The 24,849-nt window shown below is 39.1% G+C and overlaps 1 protein-coding gene across 3 annotated transcripts in view; it reads left to right on the top strand.

The window, feature by feature from the left end:
- The window catches only part of CUL3 (cullin 3), a 102,528-nt gene that overhangs the window by 36,032 nt on the left and 41,647 nt on the right, over positions 1-24,849 (top strand). For all 3 annotated transcript variants that reach the window (XM_056120821.1, XM_056120828.1, XM_056120836.1), the window contains one exon: positions 12,899-13,012. In XM_056120821.1, the coding sequence (XP_055976796.1) occupies positions 12,899-13,012 (114 nt within the window). The remainder of the gene's footprint in view (positions 1-12,898; positions 13,013-24,849) is intronic.

The following is a 24,849-nucleotide window of genomic DNA, read 5'->3' as shown; positions in this document are numbered from 1 at the left end:
TGTTCTTGCTTGTATTCTTGAATATACCAGAGATTCTCAAACTTCTGTTGAATCACCTGGAGAATTATTTGAATTCCAATCTAATATCCCTAATAACATATTGAGGATCAAATGACAGTCATGATAATCCATATTAGAATCCTGTGAGGGTGTGACCCCCAGGCTCAGTGTTCTTTACCTCCTCAGGTGATTCCAGTACCCAAGTAGACCTTGTGATGCACAGAGTAGAACGTGCACATTTTGAGGGCAGGTATCTGTTTTGGTTGTTTATTTTCTAGTAAGTGAATGAGTTAGCCTAGGCTTTGTTTCATTCATTTTTGTGTCCCTTACCGCTTCATATAGTTGGCATTCAGCAATTGCTTGCTGAAACAAATCTTTGAGAATACTGAGTCAAATGAAAATTATAGTTTATAGCATGAACTACTGAGATTTGTTTTGTCTTACGTATTCTGGGTAATTCATCTCTTTGTTCATCACTATCTCACTGTTTAATCAGTGTATCTCATTATTTAAAATCACACTAATTTTAGGATTTTATACCACTGGTAAATATTTTTTTTAAACTGGAGTTGTCAGTCTTTCAGGAACCAGATCATAGTGATCTTACAGAATTGTGGTTCTGTTTTCCTCCCTGATACTCAAGGAGACAAAAAGACTAATTACTTAATTGTCGGCACTGTATGTTTTATTAACTCTGTCATTCATGTTCCCAGTTGTTCAGAGTATAACAGTGACATTAATGTTACGGTGACATTTAATCTGTAACTTGTCTCTTTTTGTTTTGTTTTTGGGATGCATTAGGCTGTGTTCAGCCATTCCAGTCTTTGCTCCAGGGTCACCCCCAGAGGTGCTCAGGGAATTGAACCCAGACCTGCATGCAAGCATGCGCTCATCCTCTTGATCCATCTCTCTGACCCACGTGTCTTGCTGTCTTGAGCATTTGGAATGTAATAGTTTATAACTGATGATTCATATTGTTCTGTCACATGCTCCTTCTTTGCTTTCCTTTTTCACCAGTAGGTAAGACTTATTTTTCATGAGTTGATTTTGATTTTCTAAACATCATTAATAGATGAGAATTGAAGTATTTATCACTTAAAAAATGTTACCAAGCTCAGATAACTTTTATTTCCTCTAGCTTGTAACAAATTTTATGTATGATAGTGTGAAATTGCATTGTCCTGCTTTCCATTGTGTACCTCTGCTTTGAATCTTATGAGTTTCCTAGTGCTCTTTTGTATTCTACTTTGTATAAAGGTTACCGAAGGGCTAATAATAGACTTTACTTTTCTCCTTGCCCCCACACAGATTGTAAAGTGACTAAATATATCTTGCATTCCCTGTGGCACCTTGCATCCTATTTTACTTATTGGAAGCGGTCGTTAAAGTTACGAATTGTCAGTTTTGGAAAAGACTTTTTTTTTAGGCAAAAGCTTGATTTGGAGGGCTAAGAGAGTACAGTGGCTAGAGTGCTTGCTCCAAACAAGGCCACCCTGGGTTCGATCCCCTGCAAAGCATATGGTCTCTAGGGCACTGCCAGGAATAAGTCTGGAGCACTGCCATGTGTGGCCCCAGAACACTGAACCCACCCCTCCAAAAAAAAATGCTAAATTTTGAATACTTAGCAATAGAAAATATAGTCACTAGAAATGAATTTGATATGAAATTGCAAGCAGTTGGCTCTTTGTAAATTGTTAAACTTTTAAAGCTGCATTACTAACTGTATATAACTTTAGTAAAATTATCTGTAGAACAATCTGAGGGCAATAAAGAAAACAGCTTTCCCTGTAATGGCTATTGTACTGTTTCATTAATGGTACTGAGTATGATTTCTCTGACCAAGATTCTCATGTTTATTTTAGAAGTTAGGGAAAATAATGAGAAAAATTCGATCAATTTAGAGAATATAAGGAGGCAGCGATTTTTTTTTATATCATTATAGAATCCTGTCAGTTTATAGTGTCTTGAGAAGATTCCCAGGAATTTGAAAGAGGTGTCAATTGCATTGTCTACTGACCAAATATCAAATATGCAATAATGCATTGACTGCATTACAGACTCCTCAAAGTATAAACAAAAAACTCCTTCCAGTTTTTAAATTTGTTAGAGGAAAGCAAGAATTGAGTGAAAATTGAAGCTTAGAAGAAATAAGTAAACATACCTGTGTAAGTGTATATTTTGCTTGCCTCTTAAAATTCAAGGCACCTGTGAATTTCAGATCTCGTTATTCAGTTTGATATAAGATATTTTCTGATTCAGTTTGATATAAGACCTGAGATTGAGATTGTGCATTTCTAATAAGCTTTCCATGGGTGATTATCCTGACCAGATAACTTCATAAAGGCTGGGAAGATAACAAAAGATCTAGAGCACATGCTTTGCATGCTGGAACACAGGGTTCATTCCTTGGGACCACATGTGAAAACCCCCCCCCCCCCCGCCCCGTAGCTGCAGGAGTAAACCCAGATCACCCTTCAAAAAAAGTATGTATTTAAGATATACAAATATTACTACATTTGGAACATGTTATGTGGCATTTACTATTCTAAGCATTTTATAATAGCAATAAAATGGTATCATTACAAGTGATTTATAAGTGATGAATGATACTATACAGAGGAGTGAATTCAGTTGATCATGGTCAATTATCACCTGCTAAGTGTGGGAGTTGCTCACAGGCACACCCATAGATGAAGTAACAACAAAGTTGTGCTCTAGTCTTTCAAATATGGAATCTAGCAGTGGGGTGTGGGGGGGGGCTAAGGCCTGTTGATTTAGGGGAGATGTTCTTTGTATTTCCTGGTTTGTCTTCTATTGAGAGTCATTTCTTGTAGTAAGCTACTTTAATTGTTTGGTTTATGTCATATTAATCTGTAATATGAGGAAATAAATTTTTCTGAGGTCTTAAAGAGTAATTATTGGTGTCCTTTAAAAGTAGAATTTACAAAGCTGGTGAAATTTGTTAAGTGTCAACCTCCCAGATAACAAATGCAGGATTTGAAAAAATATTCAAATATTATTATGTGGCAGCTTAAATGCTAACTTTGATCTTGGTAAATGTTTGACATTTATGTAAGTACTCAGATTTCAGCAGATGAAAGGGACAATGTCTTTTAAAGGAGAGAGAAGCACTTAACCGACTTCCAGTGACTTGTTATTTTACAACAATGGAAAAATGACCCTTTAAATCATCCAGAACCAATTTTAATCAAGGGAAACAATCTGCCGTATATTGGTTTACTAAGTAGCTTAGTGGAATATAGTGTGAAATTCTTTTAATCATCCTCATTCATATTGGAAGAGGGAAGATATAGACCAGCTGGTGTGTTAAGTGAATTAGCCAAAGTCCTACTTAACTGCCTAGGTGTTGTCTGCAAATACTGATTTTATTGTTGTGGCTGTTCTGTGAATATTAAAATACTATGGATTTCTGGGATAGTATAATGTCTCTGTTGTGATACTTAAAAATGATCTTAGTATCATTAGTGTGTATTCCTATTCATGTCCCATTCATGTTTTATATACATGATGTGTATTTTAATACAAAATTGTAGCCCTTACTGACAGTCCATTTAACTGTTGCTGCAGCAGGTCCCATGAAGGTATCAACCAGTCTTGGTCTTCTTCATCCAACATCTTCTGGAAGCAATGGTCCAAAAACTCTGGCTCCTGAAGCTCCTCTTCCACCTGTCTGTTGAAATCCTCCTCATACTCCAACCACATGTACTCTGCAAATGAGTTTTCCTTCTCCTCGTGCCCATTTAATCCCTGGTCCTCTTTGGATTTCACACTGGGTGATGTATTCGCTACACTGGACCCATTCATTATGATCAAACCTGGGATAACCAGAAATCCTTCTTCCTCCACATCATCAAGTACATCATAGAACAGAATTTTTAGTTTCACATAGGCTCACTTAAGCAGGGAAGAAAATTTTGGAATACAAGGTAATAATACAATCTGTGAGAAGGGCTGGAGATACGACACAGGAAGACTCTACTGGCCCAAGCTGTATGGATCTGAGGCACTTCATAGCCTGTGGATCATTGAGGTGTGTGATTCTGGTGATCTTGGTGGTCCCAGAGACCTCAGGGACCAAGCAGCATTGCATCCTTGGGCCCCTGAGGCCCACTAGGGAAGCCCACTTCCCAAACAAAATTTTCATTTTTTTCATTTCATTTCATCATCCTATTATTCGTTGATTGCCTTGAGCAGGCCCCAGTAACGTCTCTTTCATCCTAACCCTGAGATTATATTCAAGGCTCTTTAGGAGAATGAGACCCATCATTGTTACTGGTATTTGGCATATTTGGTACGCCACGGGGAGTTTGCCAGACTCTGCCCTGTGGGCAGGCTACATTCGATAGCCTGCAAGTTTGTCCAAAGTAGGAATGAGATAATAAGATGTCATAAAAAGATGTCCTGATTAGATGTCACGCAGCCGCGAATGCGGCCGCGCGGTTCCGGGAGCTGGATTTTATAGTCTCTGAGTCTTGGCCGTTGATGGGATTACACGGCGCCAGGGGGCCAGGTGGTGGGTGTGACCCCCGCCTACTGGAATTTGGAGGATCTGGGTGGAGTATGCTCTACTCCAATCCGAGTAGGCTGGGAGATCTTGGCCCCGGAACCCGCGTGGATTTGTCCCTCTGCCAGTACCTTCATGTGTGCGGAGAGTGGTCTCAGCATGGTGGTGGCTGGTCCTGGAGGTCTTCGGCTGCCGGAGTCGGGGTGGGGAGGAAAGCTCAACCCGTTCCCCTCCAACGGGCCCCGGCGAGGAACAGCCGGGCGCGGGGGCAGAAGACTGCACTGTTCTTGTCTGGGAGCTGGATTTTATAGTCTCTGAGTCTTGGCCGTTGATGGGATTACACAGCGCCAGGGGACCAGGTGGTGGGTGTGACCCCCACCTACTGGATTTGGAGGATCTGGGTGGAGTATGCTCGACTCCAATCCGAGTAGGCTGGGACAACAAAATTATTATGAAATAATAACCAACTAACAGCCACACCAATATTATTATTATTGAAATCTAACGTTCTCTGCTACTGGCAAACATATGCTGCTAACAAATGGCGTATATTATTTATTCTAAATTCATGTCGGGCTGGAGCGATAGCACAGCTGTATGGTGTTTGCCTTGCACACGGCTGACCTGACCGACCTGGGTTCAATTCTTCTGCTCCTCTCGGAATGCCCGGCAAGCTACTGAGAGTATCTCGCCTGCACGGCAAAGCCTGGCAAGCTACCTGTGACGTATTCCATATGCCAAAACCAGTAACAAGTCTCACAGTGGAGTTGTTACTGGGTCCGCTCGAGCAAATCGATGAACAACGGGAGGACAGTGACAGTGACAATACTAAATACAAATTTATGTAACTTAATGACTGGTCTGCTTGGGGGTTTAAATATTGCCCTGAGTTTTGCGACTTTTTAAGAAGAAAGTTCTCAATCTTGAGAAGTCCCTGTCATGGCTGTGACTCAGTTCTAATTCAGTGTTTGCTGATGAATTAATTTTAATTTTTTGGCATCACCTAGACATTTAATTAGGATTGCCTGACTGAAATTTACTTCAGCTGTAGAAATTTTGAGGGTGAAAATAGTGGTTAGAAAAAATTTTACTTATGTAAAAAGTATTGGGGGTTTACTAATGTCCTTAGTCCAGCTGGGAGCTACTAGCCCTGAGTCTGTGCTTGTCTTTCATTTCCTGAAGATGTTGGGAGCTTATGTCCGATCTTTCTCTTACTCTTGCACCATTCTTCTTTTATCAGTAATTTAATTAATCTGAGGGGGTGTTGCAATTTGGATGGACTTGGTATCAGTGAACAGGTTTTATTTCAATGCTGAAAAATAAAGCTTTCCTTTTTACTGAGTAATTTTACCTTAATCTTTGGTAAGGATATAATGAAAAGACTGCAAGAGCTCTGGTCACAGAAACGAATAATGTAGTATGCCAATTAGAATTATTGTAGAATATAAGGCTGATGTGCTCAATAAATCCTTGATTGTAGTTAGGTTGCTTTTATGCTTAAAGGTTGTGGCATCACAGCTTATGTTTATAATAAAGCATGACTTACCTGGAGAAGTCATAATTACTGCCAATTTTAAAAACAGTAAAATTTGCTGTATTTTCATGTATGCGAATTATAGCTCATGTGTAGATTCACATAATGGCTACCATAGTCAATGCGAAGTGTTTTTTTCACCCTGAGTAGTGTCTGTTTTCCCTTTGAGTCACATCCTTCTCTCATCCTAATACCTATTAACCACCAATTTGTTCTCTGTCACTATAGTTTTGTTTGCTTTGCAGTGTCATAGTTCATAGTCTTTTCAGACTTTTTTCCTCACATATATTTTCTTGTTGGCCAGACTGGTTACAATAGAGTTAAGAAATTGGTTCAGACTCTTAATGTTTCTGTATTTTGTTCTTTGTATCACTGAGCGATGCTCTGTGGTATGACTGTATCACTATTTGCTTGTCATTTAGTTTTCTACGGCTTCTTACAGTTATGAATAGAACTCTGAACATTTTTGTGTAGATTTTATATGAATATAGTTTTTTTTTTATAGATTTTAAACGCCTAGGAATGAGATGGTAGGGTCATATACAAGTGTATATTTAGTTTCGTAGAATGCTGCTAAACTTGCTGGAGGGACTTTCCATTTTGTATTCTCACAAGCATTATATGAGAGTTAGTTGCTCTAATCGTTGTAAGTACTTGAAGTTATCGATATGTTTTAGTCGGTTAAGAGATGCATGTAGGGATATATTTTTTTAATTATTTACTGAGCTGACAGTTTTGTTTTTTAGTATTCTGAATTTAAGACATTTTGTATTTTCTTCCAGATTTGGAGCGATATAGCACATCGGTAGGGCTTTTGCCTTGCATATGGCCAACCCGGGTTTGATTCCTCTGTCCCTCTCGGAGAGCCCAGCAAGCTACCGAGAGTATTCCGCCTGCACGGCAGAGCCTGGCAAACTCCCTGTGTCATGTTCGATGTGCCAAAGACAGTAACAACAAGTCTCACAATGGAGACGTTACTGGTGCCCACTCGAACAAATCAGTGAACATGAGGACAGTCCTACACTAAGTTTTTGGTAATATTGGAAGTAACTTAAAATTGCATCCTTTATTACATTTCATTCAACTAACCCTTTCTTTGAATCTCTGTGATACTTTGGAAATCATTTTCTTCCAGTGTTTTTGTTTTAACTTTATAGAACAGCCGTTTTTAATTTTTATGGTGTTCTGTGCCCCCCCCCCCCCTTTTTAATGCTTTCTGTAACATTATATTGGAAGTTGCTTAAAACTGGAACGTCTTTCTGTTGTTGTTACCTCAGTGTGGTTTGATTTATTTATTTTTTATTAAAGCATTGTGATTTATGAAGTTAGCTTAGCTTTACATATAACAATGTTTCAGCACTCATCCTGTCACCAGCCCAGCTTCTCTCCCATTCCCTCCCATCCCCATCCCCTGCCTCCCCTTCCCGGCCTGCCATCTCACAGGCACCTTTTTAAGTTGGCTTGTTAAAGTTTGGGTCTCATGATTTCAGTGTTGTTGACTCTGTGGATTGGTATTTAACTCTCTCATTCCTTAACACAGTTCAAATGTGTGAATCCCCTTGCACCTCCCTAAATACAATCTTTTGTTAAAAAATTTCATTTTAATAACCTCTTTCTTTGAATTTTTATGGTGCTTTGAAAATGATGCCATATAGCTAGGCATTGTGTGCTATGTCAAAGACTTAGAATTGTTTCATTGTAACTATAAAATAATCCTGTTGAAAAAGTTTCTGCAGAGGAAAACACATGGTCACTCTTGCTCTAGAAGTTTCCTCATCTTAACTATTGTAGCAGAATCACCCAGGTAGTTTTTGTTGGTTTGTGGGTTTTTTTTTTTTCCCTCAGACAGATTTCTTTCTTTTCCTCTTGGGTAGTCCTTTTTCTTTTTTTTCTAATAAGAAGGGCCGTTGCTGGTTCACAGGAAAATTGAGCAGAATGTATACCACCATTTCTCATACTTTAGTCTCTCCTCCTATCACACACACCGTCCCCCTTGGTATCAACATTCCACACCCGAATGGTACATTTCTTACCATGGATGGTGGTTTTACTTTACTGACAAAATATCACCCGAAAAATCTACACTTACAATTAGGGCTAATTAACATTCTGTTAATCTTTATGAATACATAATAAAATGTATCTACCATGAGTGGAGAGATAGTATAGCCTGTTGGGACTGGGGGCTTGCTCAGTTTGATCTCTCAAGGCTCCCAGGTGTGATTTCTGAGCCCAGAACCAGGAGTAAGCCCTAAGCCCTGCTGAGTGTGGACCTAAAATAAAATGGAATGTGTCTACCATTTTATATGCAGTAGTTTCGCTGCCCTAAACATCTCCTGGTTTCTGACAGTTCATTTATATGTTCTCCCTCCACTGTAGGTCCTGGCAAACACTGTCTTCCGTTTTCATAGTCGTACCTTTTCCAGAATGACATATAGTTGAAATCATACACTGTATAGCCTTTTCAAATTGGTTCCTTTCCTTTGGTCTATTCCATTTAAAGTTCTTCCTTGTCTGTATTTAGTTTCGGTGCCCTTCCAGCTAGATGCTCAGGACCATGCAGTGCCTGGGATTGAACCTGGTCTCCAGTATGCAGTGCTTGTGCACACCTATCGCCTAGGTCCTCTGCCTTTTTTTTTAAACTTAATAACTTTCTTCTTTTAGCGATAAATAATATTCCATTGTCTGGTGGATTATAATTTACTCACCTAGTGAGGGACTAAAGAACTGATTGCTTTGGAGTTTTTGGCAATTATGAAAAAGAACTGCTATAGATGTTTTGTACGCATGTCTATTGTCATTCTTTTGCTATTTATGTTTGAGGAGCATGAAGCTGGATCAGATAGTAGGAGCGTTTCTAGTTTGTAAGAAACTGTCGGACTGTGTCCGAAAATGGCATCACCCCACTGTCAAGGAATGAGAGTGCTTATTGCTCTGTATCCTCACCAGCAGTTATTGTTAGTTTTTAGTGTTTTGAACTTGATCATTTTAATGTTCAGTAATGAATATGTAGTGGTGTTACATTGTTTTGATTAATGATTCCTTAATGATCTGATACTGGCTATCTTTACGTATTTTTTTCATTGCTTATTTGCCATCTGGATATCTTTTTGGTGAGTTGTCCAGATCTTTTTGTCAGTCTTTAAAAATCAGGTTGCTTTTTTTTATTGAGGTTTATAAATTCTTTCTCTGTATCTTTTATTAGATACATCTTATTTTCTTTCAGTTTGTTCTGTCTTCTAGGTTTTATAGCTGCTGACTGTGCCTGTGTAACTTAAAGTTTCATTAGCAGTAGATACTTGATTTTTAAAATTCCTGTTTTATATACCTATATACCCAAGTTTGTGTAAACATTTCTCAGGTAAACTTAGTGGTAAACGTTTAAAAAGTATTACTTTAAAGGACTGTCACTTTTTCCTTTGCAGGATCAAGTGCCATGCCCAGACAATTATTTTCAGTGACTAATTTTAACCTACTTCTCACTGCTGGTTCCGTCCTGTGTTTTCATGGTCTAATCCTTCTAATTCCAATGCTTTCTCTAGAAACCTTAATGTAGGTTTTTGATTTTGTGCTGATCCTCACACCTCTTTAGTCCTGGCATTGCCTTTATATAGCCTTTGTCGGTGCAAAGTCAGCTGGTTATTTTAGGCTGTGAGACTAGCAATATTACCCATACCCACATTGCCCTCACATCGTTTTTATTTTGCGACCACATTTGGAGGTGTTCAGGGGACTCCTGGCTATACTTGAGAACCATCAACATTGCCAGGGATTTGAACTGAGTTGGTGGCATGGTAGACAAGGGCCTTTATCCTTCTGTACTCTCTGGCCCAAACCCCACGGTTTTTTTCAAATTCCATGTTGTTAAAATATTGTAAAATAAAGGTTAAAATCTTTTTTCACCTCATGTATGTTTTGTTTTATAAGCCGGTGTTTCTTAAAGCTTGTTGTGCTCTTTGTAATGGTTAAAGCATTCACATTCAGGGGTTTTTTTTTTTTCTTTTTTTCTCTTCATTTTTGAGCCATACCTGACGGAACTGGGGCTACTCTCAGCTTAATACTGGGGTTTGCTTTGGGTGTTTGTGTGCCCAGGGGACCATTTTGGTGCTGTGGGGTAAATCCAGGTTCTCCAGGATTACATACAAAGCATGTGCTTTAGCTCTTTGAGCTATCGCCCAACCCCAATCACTTTTATATATCAGAGTGCAAGAATATTTCCTGGCATATTATTTGAGGAATTTTTGCTCATAGAGTGATTTAATTAAAAACAGATTGTGGCAAGTTTATAGAAAGCATTTCACTTTCAATTAAAATGTCTGCAAATGTATAATCATTCAAAAATAAATATTAAGTCAGCTTACTCAGCTATTTTCTAAGTAAAAGTTATTGTTACTGATGGGTTGATAATTTTTGAAGAATGTAAATAAAGCCGTTTTATTTTATGACAAATTATAGTTGAATGCGTGTTTATTTTGTTGAAAGACAAGTGTATAGAAAAGTTAATGCTTGATTATTTTAAAGTATGTCAGTCAATAATTAAGAGAGTAACCTACGGCAATGTTTTTTATTCAGTCATTTTTTCAGTCAGCAAGTACATCAAGAACATTTTGCTTTCCCATTGTGGAGCTTTATATACAGTTAACACAAAACTATTTTATAACAGGAGTGTATAGAAATTCACTGAGAACCTGGAGAGATATATGGTGGGTAGGGTGCTTGCGTTTCAAGCAGCCAACCCAGATTCAATCTCTGGCGCCACATGTGGTTCCCAGAGGCCCCCTTCTAGGAGTTGTTCCTAAGTACTGAGCCAGTATTAAGCTCTGAGCACCTCTGGGTGTGGCCCAGAATTCATGGTCAGTGGGGAGTTCATTTAAGTGCATGGGATTAATTGGCTAGATGGTTGGTGTGTGGAATATACAAGATTTCATTTTTGTTATGTGGTTCATGGTTTTAGTATTTCAGTTGTTGCTCAGAGGTTTCAGTAGCAGTGAGGCTTAGTGAAAAATTTTGTAAATAGACATGTTTTCAGCTTGGTGTGTTTTTAGTGTTAACTAGGAATTTGTATCTAACAAGTTTTAGGATTAGTGAATTGAAATATATTGCTAATTTGGCGTAGAGTATTTGTTTCCGGACTGTCAGCTGACCAGCATGAGAGCTTATCATTTGGTACGATGAACATATTTGCGACATAGTGTATCTTGAAGTCAAGGAGCTTTGTCTTCTGAACAAAGATAAAGAGTAAGATTCTCAATTGTTTGATAGAGACTAGTGGTTTTCATATGATATGTTTAATAGGATTGCTGCAGTGACTGATTATTAAAAGCTCCTAATGACCTCCTTTCTACAAATACATAAGAAAAAACAAAACCCTATTTCTGCCTATTTATTGAAAGAAAGTATGTTGTGTATTATTTCAGGTTTGGCATTTCAGCTTGTTTAAGCTAGATCTAAGATACAATGACATTTTTGCCATGTGTTTATAATTTAGGCTTATAGCTTTTTGTATATCTTGATAAATGGTTAGTTTGTTTCTCAGAAAGAACAAATTTGATTGAGAGTCTTTCACAACACCTCCCCAAAATGTTTAACCACAAGTGCAGATTATCTGTGGTAGAGGACATTTTGAGATAGAGGATGTCTGGTTAGGTTTAAGGTATTCAGAGTTGAACTATACCATAAAGGATTATGGATTTGAATGACTGTAGAGGTGGACAAAGTAGTCTCAGAAGTGCTGTAGTAACTTACAGGACAAGTACACTACTTGTTTTACGATAAAGCTAGACTAGAGTCCAAATTCTGTTTCTAGTTTTAAAATATCTCTTCATAAGACTAATGACAGCAGGAAGGAATAGCAATAGTAAAACTTTTCATGCAAGCAGGTGGCAGTTTGCTTGTGAACTATAGAAAGGAATTCTCGAAGTCTGATTATCTTTAGCATGAGTGTATTGGGAAGACAGTTAACACTCCATAGGCAGAGCCTGAAAAATTCTAACAACTGGAGGTGGTGTGTTATTGGATGGTGAGGATGAAATTAGGGTCTTCTGCCCTACTAAATTCTTAGGTATACGAGGTATACACAGAAAACTAGAATCCTTGCTGCCATGGAAGTTATAGTAGGTGAAACTATAAGCATGTCATTTAAAAGTGTGATAGGGATGAGCATGAAGAGATAGAGGTTGTGGTTTGTACTACGGTGATGAGAAGGCTCCTCTCTGTGGAGTTGGAACGGAAGCTTGGTTTGTTAAGGGAGAAAATCAAGGAAGAAGAAGTGGTACAGCACATGTGCTGCCTGCTGAGTGCCAGACTCTACCCTGACTCTACAGCAAAATGGATATGATTTCACAAGCAAGGAAACTGAAGCACAACGATTAAATGAAGTACCCAAGACCTACACAGATAGACAGGATGCCGGAGTTTGAGCCCAATTAGGCTTACTGCGAAGTCACTTTTCGCAGTCTTTCTTCATAGATGGGGAAGGGTTATATAAGTAGGAAATTTAGTTGGAACAATAGCATTGGACCACTTTAATATAGTGCATTGTAAGTAGCAAGGATTTCATTCTGACTGACCTTTAAGTTAATGAATCGTTGAAAAGTGCCCAGGAAGTTGTTGCAATTTCTGAAAGTTATGAGGTGGACCTGGACCACACATTAACACATTTGGTAGTCTGTGTGTAGGTTTTACTTTAGTTTAAAATATTTCTACTAGCTTATTGTATTTCTTGATTTAAAATAGAATTCCACTGCATTATTTATTGAACAGATGTGCATGTATGTTTTTGAGTGTGCATTGTGCATGTATGCTTATAAACAAACTGTGATGAACTCTTCTATTAATAGGTGCGAGAAGATGTACTAAATTCATTGAATAACAACTTTCTTCAAACGCTAAATCAAGCTTGGAATGATCATCAAACAGCTATGGTGATGATTAGAGACATACTAATGTATATGGTAAGTGCTGCTGCTTCATTGTTCTTTTGGTAGGGGAGCTTCCCACGCAGTGCTGAGGTGGAGTGGGGGTGGGAGGTGTGAAGTTGTGGTGTCTTGCAGCTGACTTAACAGGTGATCTCCATGGTTCTCATGGTTCAGAGGATTCAGTGCTGCTCCGGCCTGGGGCACTAGGGATTACTTGGGCTTCTCTGTCCTTGTAGGGAAGTCCAGGGATCTAGCTAGGGTCAGCTACCTGCGCTCTGTAGCCCTTGGACCATCTCTCTGACCATATTTTGTTATTCCTAAAAGTTAGGCAAGGATCAGCCTTATCGGGGTAAGATCTTAATTGTTCTTACATATGCTGGGTGAAGGGAATAGAAAATGCAGGGGAAAGATACGATCACGATCATCCTGTTGTTCGTTGATTGCCTCAAGCAGGCACCAGTAATGTCTCCTTCATCCTAGCTCTGAGATTTTAAAAAGTGCCATATTCAAGGCTGTTTCAGGGTTAGGAGAATGAGACCCATCATTGTTACTGGTATTTGGCATATTGGGTACGCCACGGGGAGTTTGCCAGACTCTGCCATGAGGGCAGAGTACATTTTGGTAGCCGGCCAGGTTGTCCAAAGTAAGAATGAGATAATAGATGTCACGCGGCTGCAAATGCGGCAGCGTGCTTCCGGAAGCTGGGTTTTATAGTCTCTGCGTCTTGGCCATTGATGGGATTACGCGGCGCTGGGGGTCAGTTGGTGGGTGTGACCCCTGCCTACTGGAAGATGGAGGATCTGGGTGGAGTATGCTCAGCCCTGGGACCCTCATGCCTTTGTTCCTCTGCTGGTACCTTCATGCGTATGGAGAGTAGTCTCAACATGGTTGTGGCTGGTTCTGGAGGTCTTCAGCTACCGGAGCTCTGGTCGGGGCGGGGAGGGAAACTCAACCTGCCCTCCTCCAAGGGGCCCTGGCGAGGACAGCCAGGCACAGGGGCAGGAGACTGCTCTGTTTTCTTCCAGGAAACTCGCATGCCAAAGATACATCTCTGGGTAAAAGTGACTGAATGACAGTATGAGAGATAAAACTAAATATTCATAGAAAATTTGTAAAATCTAATGGTTTCATATCTTCAGCAACTTATTTCATATTAACATAACTGTTTTTGTAATAACAGCTGCCATCTATCTCCAAGTAGAAATTCCTATAATGTGTCTACTCTTTATATCTATACACACATATCTTTACATATATAACTATTTTTTGTCAAGAACAGTGCTTTGTTGAGACAATTTGGAAAACATTGACTTAAGCTAAGCTGTCAATAACATTTCCTAATAGTGTATTATAAGATGAAGCGAGGTATTAAGCTTATATCACTACTAAATTATCAAGTATGATATTTGTATCTTCAGCAGAATTGGGGGTTGAATGTCATTTTCTTCTAAACCTTTATACTCTTCACATTTTTCTTTTCCTTTGTAATATAATGGTTAAAACTTATTCTAGTTCTCTCACTTCATAAAATGGTGCTCTCTTTTTTTATTGTATTGAATCACCTTGAGAAAGTTACAAGCTTTCATGTTTGAATTACAGTTACACAATGATCAAACTAAAATGGTTCTCTTAAAGAACTTCCAATCAACCAAGTTTTTTTGATTCAATTATGGAAATCAGTCACGCTTATTATCTCTGGGTTGTCTGGGCTCAGTGATAAGTATATTGGAGAGATGCATTTTTTGGCTGGAGCGATAGCACAGCGTTAGGGTGTTTGCCTTGCAAGCCGCCAGCCCGGCCGAGCCAGGATCAATTCCTCCGCCCCTCTTGGAGAGCCCGGCAAGCTACTGAGAGTATCTCGTCCGCACGACAAAGCCTGGCAAGCTACCTGTGACATATTTGATAAGCCAAACAAAGTAACAACAAGTCTCACAATGGAGATGTTACTGGGCCCGTTGGAGCAAATCGATGAACAACGGGAGGACAGTGCTACAGAAATTTGATCAGAAATATTTATTGGAATAACAAATGATCAAAGGTAATAAAACCTGTGAACTGGTTTTAGAACTAGGCTGACCAAGGGCAATGGTGGTTAGGAATAAGGGCCCTGAGACAGTGGTGGATGGAAGGGGACACTGGTGGAAGGTGTGCTATCATGACATTGTTTGCATGAATCCCTGTCCTTATTGGCACTGTCAGTCATGGTGCTTCAAAGAAAACATACACACTTCACTGATTGCTTTCTAAAAATACAGCTAATTTATTCCTTCTAAGTCTCATTGTCATTTTGTATTGACATTTGAGGTAAATGAGAGTGTGAAAACCTAGTATTTAGGATACTGTGATAAGTTAGCTTGCTACTGTTCTCTTTGACAGTCAGGATTAGGTGAGTTTTAACTACATTTTCACTAAGAAAACCATTTCTCAAGTAATTTTCATGGTTCATTACTCTGTTATTAAAAGAAACATTTCAGATTACACACATACTTGCTCTTACGTCATGTTAGTTTTTCATTTTCTATTTCCATTTCTTGGATTCCAAATGGAATTTTAAACCTTGGATCCTGGCTGTTTCATGACCATTACCAAGAAACTTATTCATTCCTTAACTTTCTTAGAAGATGAAAATAATAAGCTTTTTGGCTACAGTCATCATGAGGCTTAAAGAAACCATCCATGTTAAGCATGGTAATATGCTTAGTAAAATGAACTATTATTGATATTTTTTGTCTGATCTGTTGCTGGCACAGTCCTGAATAGACCCAGTAATTTATCTCCATTATGCTTTTACTGGAGGAAGCCCCAGAGTTATTTATTTTTTTAAGGCTTTTTTTTTTCTTTTGGGGTCACACCTGGCGATGCACAGGGATTACTCCTGGCTCTGCACTCAGGAGTTAACTCCTGGCGGTGCTCAGGGGACCATATGGGATGCTGGGAATTGAACCCCGGTCGGCCGTGTGCAAGGCAAATGCCCTACTTACTGTACTATCTCTCCAGCCCCTGAAGCCCCAGAGTTAGATCATGCTGTTGTCTGTTGTCTTGGCCTTCCCATTAGCTCACTCCACCACTTGCAGATAGTCTTTTCTCTTCAAGTCTCTGGTTCTTCTGCTGGTCCCCTTTATTAATAATATTTTTCCTTTTATTCATAGAGAAAGAGAAGAGCGTCAGGTGGGAAACAAATTTAGCTCTTGCCACTGAACTGTGATCAGTTTTCTCCACTTTGACTTTTTTTCTTTTTTCCACGCTGTTTCAAAGGAGGGCAGTGTCTCCTGTCAGTGCCCTCCAGTTCTCTACCTGTGTGAAGGATTCTATCTTTTAGCTTATCAGAATATTTTTTGGTTTTGGCCTTTTTTTTTTAAATACTGTACTCAAGGCTTACTTGGGGCTCTGCGCTCAGGGATCATTCTTGGCAGAGCTCAGGGCACCATAATAGGTGCTGGGTATCAAACGCTGGTTGACATATGCAAGGCCTTATCTGAACTCTCTGTCTGGCCCTGGTATGCCTACTAACTTGGAACTCTTCTTTCTCCGCTTTATCCCATTCTCGTCTTCTTATGGTATTCCTTACAGATTTTCTCTCTAAGATAGCTCTTTCATTACAATAGTTGAATATTTCCCTTTGTGCAGTATTCCCAAATTATATCTCTCCAGCCTAAGATTTAGACTCATACTCATATGTCTAGTTGAGGATTTCCTTGAGAGTTAACACAAACTTGATATTTACAAATGGGTTTATAATCAATTATCATCCATTTGTTTCTGCCAGAAACCAGGGAATTATTTTGGTTGGTTTATTTTCCTCTCTCCTTGCATCATTTATTGCGTATCGATTACCCTTGACCAACCACCATTCTTGTCGGCGTATTCAGTAACTAGTCTATTTTTTTCTTTCTTTTTTTCCTTTTTTTTTTCTGTTTGGGTCAGACCTGGCGATGCACAGGGGTTGCTCCTGACTCTGCACTCAGGAATTACCCCTGGTGGTGCTCGGGGGAACATACAGGTTGCTGGGGATCGAACCCGTGTTGGCCGTGTGCTCCAACCCCTTCAGTAGCTAGTCTTAACAGCATCATTTGGCTGTCATCTTTGCTGTCTTCTTCTTGTTGCTAGTGGTATTTTAAATCATGTGATCATGTTATTGCCATGCTGAAACCTTTACCATCTTACGATGCATGTTTTCTGTCTAAATGTTTCCTCTGTTTTTTTCTGTCGCATAAGCAGTACCCGAATATCTTTGCAAACCCTGGCTTTGAGTGGCTGGTGTGCTTTCCACTGACCTCTGGATTTTCTTGGAGCCTATACAATGTATCATTTCCAACAGTTGTCACAATTATCCTTAGCAACAGTTCAGTGCCTTACTTCCCCTCTGCTTGAACTTCCTGTGAATGCGGCTAATATGATTCCAATACCTAGCATAGTTCTTCACCCCAAATAGGTATTCATAAATTTACCGACTAAATTAATATATTCTTTTTCAAAAGTCATGCTTCCTCAAAATGCCTTAAAAAAAAGATGTTTTGTAGGGCTGGAGAGAGAGTACAGTGGTCCACCAGGCTTTAATCCCTGGAAGCCCATATGGTCGCCTGAGCTCACCAGGAGTGATTCTGAGCACAGCTGGGTGTGGAACAAAAACAAAAAATGTTTTGCAAGTGATGCAGACCCAAGTCCTTAAGTTTGGTAGCTTTAGCAATATGACATGTAGTCTTTTTGTGTGGGGGTGGCGTTTGGGCCATACCTGGCTATGCCCAGGGAGTCACTTTGGCAGTGCTCAGGAGACATATGCAGTGCCAGGGGATGAACCCAGTCAGCTGTATGCAAGGCAAGTACCCTACCCACTGTACTATCTTCCTGGCCTTTGAATGATCTTACACTCAGTCCTATCAGTCAGGCCTGTTCTCTTATATTACTTTTCACATAAACCCAATAGGAGAGATAAGGTAAAAAGGTAAAGGCCCTCCCGTTGATCGTCGATTTGCTCGAGCGGGCCCAGTAACGTCTCCATTGGAGACTTTGGTGTTACTGTGTCTGGCATATCGAATACTCTCGGTAGCTTGCCGGGCTCTCTGAGAGGGGCGGAGGAATCGAACTCGGGTCCGCCATGTTGGCCGCTTGTAAGGCGAACGCCCTACCCGCTGTGCTATTGCTCCAGCCCTCATAGGAGAGGTATGAGTAAAATAAAATTCTAGAAAATGCTCTTCCCTTCCCTCCTCCCCTTTCACAACTACTGTTACAGGAAATAAGAAAAGGAACATTAAAATTCTATAGTTTTCAGTTTTTTCATTCATAGAAGGTAAGGAAATTGGAGTTCTCAAACAGCAACACCTTTTTCATTTGGGAAAAAAATAGACTTGATAGAACAGTCTTAATTCTCCACAAAGTAGAATTCTTTCTTTCCTTTTTTAAATATCGACTTTCTTCCCCCAAAATGTAGTATTCTGGGCTAAGTTAATGAATGTGCTTTGAAAAATTAAGGTAAGGGCTGGGGATCTGTTCAGCGGTAGCGTGGTGCCTCACAAGCATGAGGTATATTTCCCGGGACTGTAAAACTTCTCAGGCTGTATTAGTAAAAATATAAAATTAATGTAAAATTTCCATGTTAAAGTGTTTAGAATTAAAGTGTACAAAACTATTGACAGATGTATGTACCCGTGCAATCAGTATTTCAGCAGGATAAAGAATTGCTTTTCAATTTTCCAAAGATTAAAACTACTTTTTCTAATGGTATCTATATTACTTTCTTTGAGGAATTTTTTTTACCTGTTTTCCAGAGGCCTCGGTTTAAATAAATTGCAAAAATAGGGGATATACCTAAAATGTAATTATATGTCCTTTTATGGTATCTAGACTGATTTTCTTCTGTGAACACTTTTCTGTTGGAGTTTTAGATCTCAAGCTCGGGGGAGGGGAGAAAATATGCTTCACTGTTGATCCACTTAACTACCCCCCTCAGACTTCTGCTTTTAACAAGCAGCGTGTCTGAAATGTCACATTTGGGACTCAGTGAACATAAACAAGAGACGTAACTGACTCTTAAAACTGAGTCACAAGTTACATGGAGCCATTGGTCAGAACTTGTCCCAGATAGCTTTGCCCTTTGGCAGATTCCATGTCTAAAAGAAAAGCATGTAAGTCCCTCAATTGAATAGGTGACCTTTTATCTTTTATATTTTGCAATCCCACCCTTCTCTATGAAGGCATTCGTGTTTGTGTTCACTACTTAAATTTGTTCTTTTTAATTTCTTCTATTAAATCTTTTTAAATTTTTTTCTATTAAATCTTAACATGGTAAACTTATTATTTTGGACTCTTGGAATAAGTTTTATTTTTATTTAGCTAACTGAAAAGAATGATTGGGAAAGGATTTGAGTTCCTTTTGAAGAAAGTTTTATAGTAACATTGATAAATCCGTAAGTCTATAGTGATACGGTTCATTTTTTTTCTTCTTAAACCATAAAAATAAATGCAGTGTCAAGCAAAAAATTGAAGTTGTGGGAGATATTCTATAGTCTCCCTCTGAGAAACTAGAATAAATGTCAAAGGAAATAAAAACAATCTCCTATCTTAATACATAGAATGAATAGAAGTGATAAAAATTTTTCTTTATAAAACTCTGGGGAATTCTGAGGATATTTTCAAGATTTTATTTGAATTCGATTATTTCCAGTCATTTTTCTAATGGCAAGAATATAGTAGTGTTGCAAGATTAGAGACTGTAAATTCAAAGTTTGTATGGGGGTGATATAGGGAACCCAGATAGAGCGTCAGCGTTTCTTTGGGCTGTTTGGAAAGTCATCAAGGATGGGTAAAGAGATGCGGTCGATAGAAAACAGCAATAACTTTGTGAAGAGATGAGAGACTGAACTACTCATTCTGATGTTCTTACTCTTAGTAAAATAGAAGCTGTAGCCATCAGTTGAGGGTTGCAGACCAGGAGAGTTGCTTATGATTGGTTGACTAATGATTTAGGTTGACTAAAGGCTCTCCCAGTTAAGTCATGGTGGACTCACAGGTTATATGTGAGACACGAAGTGTAGTGTCGCAGAGTCACGGGAGAAAGTAATGTAGGAGAGGCAGAGATTGGAGTGTTACTCTTGTGCTGCGATCGGCTAGCTGAGAAATAGCTAAGAAGTGGATCGTCTGTAGTTCTTAGGGGATAATTTGGGTAAATCTCACAACGTTTCAGTGGAACATTTGCAGTGTTTGTATTTTTCCAAGTTTGGTTAGAGGTTTCAGAAAACGTTCAAAATAAGGAGAATCCACTGATAGCATTTGTCTTAGTGGATGTGAGGGAGAATTCTAATCTAGTACGGTTGAAGATGGTGGGTGGTACTGTTTAATAAAAAAGATAGGTGAATCGTAAAATCCAGGATATTAAAGTATTGGCTATTAAGTCAGTAGGTCTAGGGGTCCCTGAGAAATGAGTATGACGTTGTTTTGGTAGGAAAGGCAGAAGGAGAAAGTTCTTTAGTGGTGTGGTGATTGGCGTGTTCTCGTGGTCAAGTTTGCTGATGTCAATATGTGGGTGAAGGGAAGCCTGGTAAAATGGAAGCAAATTTTTGGACATCAGTAAGGATGTCAGATTGGTGGTTAGTTTGAATGCCATGGTTATCGAAGGTAATAGACGACAAGGAATAATGTTAAGCTTTCCTTGGAGGTCAGAAGAGGATAGGAGCATGAAACGATAGAATTTGTGGGTCTTTTTTTTTTTCTCTTTCCCTGTAGATCTTGACACTTTTAGACACAAGTTTTTAGAAAATAATTAGAATGCACAGTAAGGGAAAGTTGCTTAAGAATCTTGATGACACCTTATCTGCTCCAAAATGACATCTTAAAAGAAAATAGAATTCTGTGGCTTTGGGCTATTAAGCCTCTTGTTGAGAGGGTAAAGGGCGTACCCACCTATGTTCAGGGCTTACTTCTGCCTCTGTGCTCAGGATCATTCTTAGGGGTTTCAGGGACCATTTGTGGTGCTAGGGATTGAATCCGTGGCCACATGCAAGGCAAGCACTTACCTGCTGTATTGTCTCTCTAGCTCCTGTTGAGTATTTTTACTTTGCTAGAAGGGTATGCTCATGGGAGGCTTTTTATTTTTACCTTTTTTTAGTGATGTTTGAGTTTTAGATTTGTGATTTACTGCCAACATAATAGCTTGGCATATCTAAGAAAGGGGCCCAAAGCATGGTATAAGGTGCTAGCCTTACATTTGGCTGACCCACACTCAATTCTTGGCACTTGATTTCGTCCCCAGAACCCGCAGGGGTGATCGCTGAGTGTAGAGCCAGGAATGAATCCTGAGCATAGCCAGGTGTGGCTCAAAAATCAAAATGAGCCCCCTCCCCCCAAAAAATGGTGTTCTGTTTTGATAATTAGGATTTCTTCTTGCTTACTGTCTCAGTACTTGGTTCCGATTAAGCCACATCTCCTGGATTACTCTGCCCTGTGAATGGTTCTTGTTTGTGTGCACTGACTGTATAGCAGTTGTGTTCAAGGAGATGAGTGTTCCTGCTGCCTTGCACGAAGCAGAATCCGTGGTGCAGCCCGAAATAAGAGCGCATATTTCTTTTGGTTGGTTCTTGGGTCACTCCAGCTGTCCTCCTCAGGACTTACTCCTGATTCTGGGCTCAAGTATCACTCCTGGCAGTTCTTGGGGGACCACATGAAATACTGGAGATCGAACCCCTGTTGGCTGCATGCTCGGTGAGCGGCTTAGCCCTATACTCTTTCTCCAACACAACAGCAGTATTTCTTTTTCTTTTTTTCTTTTTGGGTCACACCTGGCGATGCTTAGGGGTTACTCCTGGCTCTGCACACAGGAATTACTACTGGCAGTGTTTTCGGGGGACCATATGGGATGCTGGGAATAGAACCCAGGTTGGCTGCATGCAGGGCAAACACCCTACCCACTGTACTATATAGCTCCAGTCCCCAAAGCAGTAATTCTTGACATAGTATGAAAGGGAACCGTTTTTACATACAGAAGACTACTACCAATAGTATATAGGTTTTTGGGATTAGTAAGCAAACTGTTTGATGAATTAAAAATCATCAGCTTTTGTTCTTTCTTTAGCTTTAATTTGTTTAAGTGGTTTAACTTTTCTGGTAAGATTCTTGTTTCTGTACTTGTAAAAATTCATAGCAGTCTCCTATGCAGAGGTGGGGATGGGACTATAGGCTCCCTAAAATAGTCAAATTCATAGCCACTCAGAGAGATAAATATATGTGCCTCTTCACATAACAAACCCTTTTATATGCAATTTTGCGGATTTTCTGAGGCTTTGTCAATTGGATCTGGATGAGGATTTGTTGAATATAACATTTTACAGCTCTAAAGTTTCATGTAAAAATTGAAAGTAGACTTCACCCGTATTTGGTATCTGGGGGGGAAAAAAGCAATGTTTTTTAAAAAAATAATGAGTTTTTTTTTTTTTTTAAGCGCTCTTGTAGTGCGTTGATCGACCCTTGGTTGCTGCAAGTTCTACCTAATACTTGTTATAATGATGTATAATTTCATTGAATTTTCACAGTGTCTTTATTGTTTTTAAACAATAGGGCAGTGAATTAAATTCATTAACACAATCCTTTAAATTTCTCTAAAAAGTAAGTATGTTTCTCATACATGACATAACATTTTTCACATAGCTGCTTTTCTGTGCTACAAGTTTTAAATACTTGATATTACAGGTTAGCATTGTATTTTTCATTTTGCAAATGAATGGTAAATTAAGGTTAGAGAGATTAAGAACTGAGGTTAGAGATTAACTGGCCTGCAAAAAATCAGCACTTCCTTGACTGGATTAGTGAATTGAATCCAAGTCTTCTTCCCCCTCATTCTAAAGCCTATGGTCTTCACTATTTAGCTACATAGTAGTGCATAGTAATTGTGTCAGTTAGCTCTGCTCAACAGAATTTATAACTCTTCCAAGGTTGAATGATTGATTTACACACAGAAGACTACTCCAGTAGTATATAGGTAGTTGGGAGTAGTAAGCAAATCGTTTAATGATGAATTGGAAATCTTTAACTTTTGTTCTTTAGCTTTAAATTGCTTAAATTGTTCAACCATGTCAGAATAAATTCATTCTTTCTGCAAGTATACAATGACTACATCTTTGTATCAGCACAGTTTTAACAACTGTTTTCCTTTCCAGTCTGGTCTTTGGGAAGTTTTTTGGTGTCCACGTCCTATTTGAGCAGATAATCCTGGTGACCCAAATCTCATTTAAGAATAGTGGCTTAATCTGTGATTCTAAGCCATTGAAGCATTACAGGTCTTTAGTGTTCTTTCTCCTTACTCAATTTTTTAAGACTTTAGGTACCTAATCATCAGAAGTTGTTTAAAATTGTCATTATGAAACACTTAAAAGCTGGTCAGCAGTATTAGACCTCTTAGTAGTTATTTTTATCCATTTCAGAATACACCAACCCTTTGCTGATATGAAAGGTTTTCTATTTTTCTTTTCTTTTCTTTTTTTTTTTTGGGAAAGGACTGCCACGTGTTATAGAAAATTGTGAGGTTTCTAAGCTTTGTGCTTTGAATTTGTGAAAGTTCTTTATATGTTCTGGTAAAGGTTCTGGGCATATAAATTTATGATCAAATATCCTCCTCCGGTGGCTGGAGCTATGATTCAATGTACCTTGCACATTGCTTGATCCTCTGCATCCCATAGGCTACCTTGAGTCCCACCAGGAGTGAACTCTGAGCATAGAGCCAGAAGTAGCCCTGAGCACTGGCAGGGTGTGACCCAAAACAAAAAGAAATCTCATTTTGCAATCTCTTTTTTTCTCAGTGATTTCTTTGAAGGAAAATTTCAAATTTTAATTATAGCTTTTCAGTTTTCAGTTGTTGGATAAAATATATATGACGTCAGATTGATTATTCCTGTTGTCCAAATCTTTCACATAACTCAAATTTTTTAGTGTGAGATAATATATGTCCTCATGCGCGTGCACACACGTACACGCACACGCGCGCGCGCGCACACACGCACACACGCACACACGGGTAAACCAGTCACTACATTACATCTAATAGCCATCCCAGAGCCACATTATATTTTACTTGATGATGACTTTTAGATCTCCATGCACTACAATATCATTGTAGTATTCGTGCTGTGAATTGTGTTCAGTGACTTAATGTTAATTACAGAGAATCGTTAAAAACATTTACCATTATTAGGTACCAGGATTAACAATACCATTATTCCTTTTGCTTGCTTTATTCCAAAACTGCATCCATCGGGGGATTGGCTGTTTCCCTAAATGGCTGTGCCAGGGCTACCTGCCTCTCCTCCCCTGTAGATGAACACCTGTTGTGATGAAGACTCTCTTAGCCATTTTCACTTTTCCTCCTACCTCCAGTCCATTTCCTTGGCAGTCACCACTCAGTTCTCTGCATCTGCGGTCTTTCTCTTTTTGTTCTTTAGATTTTCAGTGTAAGCGAGCGCGTACAAGGGTTTTCCTTCTCTTACCATAGAGCCCTTGGGGTCCACCTATGTTGTGACTAGATTTCTTTTCTCGCCTACCCTCCTTTCTCCTTCCCCTTTCTTCGTTATTTCCTCATTCCCTGTCCTTTCCCTTACCCCATTCATACACTGTTCACATCTATTTGTGCACTTAGGGTTTCCTCCTCTGTTTCTTTATGTCTGGACCTATATCTTGTCTACTGTAAGTAGTTCTTCAGTGAACATGGAGGGCCATGTATCTTTTGAGTTTTTCAGTGGAATAGCCAGAAATAGAATTTCTGAATCATTTACCAGTTGTATTTTCATTGTTTTCGGGAACCTTTATACTGCCTATGTAAGGCACATACACGTTCCCATCACAGTTCTCTTTTCTTCACATCCTTGCCAGTTCTCAGTGACTTGTCTTTTTAA

Source organism: Sorex fumeus, unplaced genomic scaffold, assembly GCF_029834395.1.
Source record: "Sorex fumeus unplaced genomic scaffold, SorFum_2.1 ptg000005l, whole genome shotgun sequence".
Taxonomy (NCBI): Eukaryota; Metazoa; Chordata; class Mammalia; order Eulipotyphla; family Soricidae; genus Sorex; species Sorex fumeus.
This window is presented reverse-complemented; position numbering and strand designations above follow the sequence as displayed.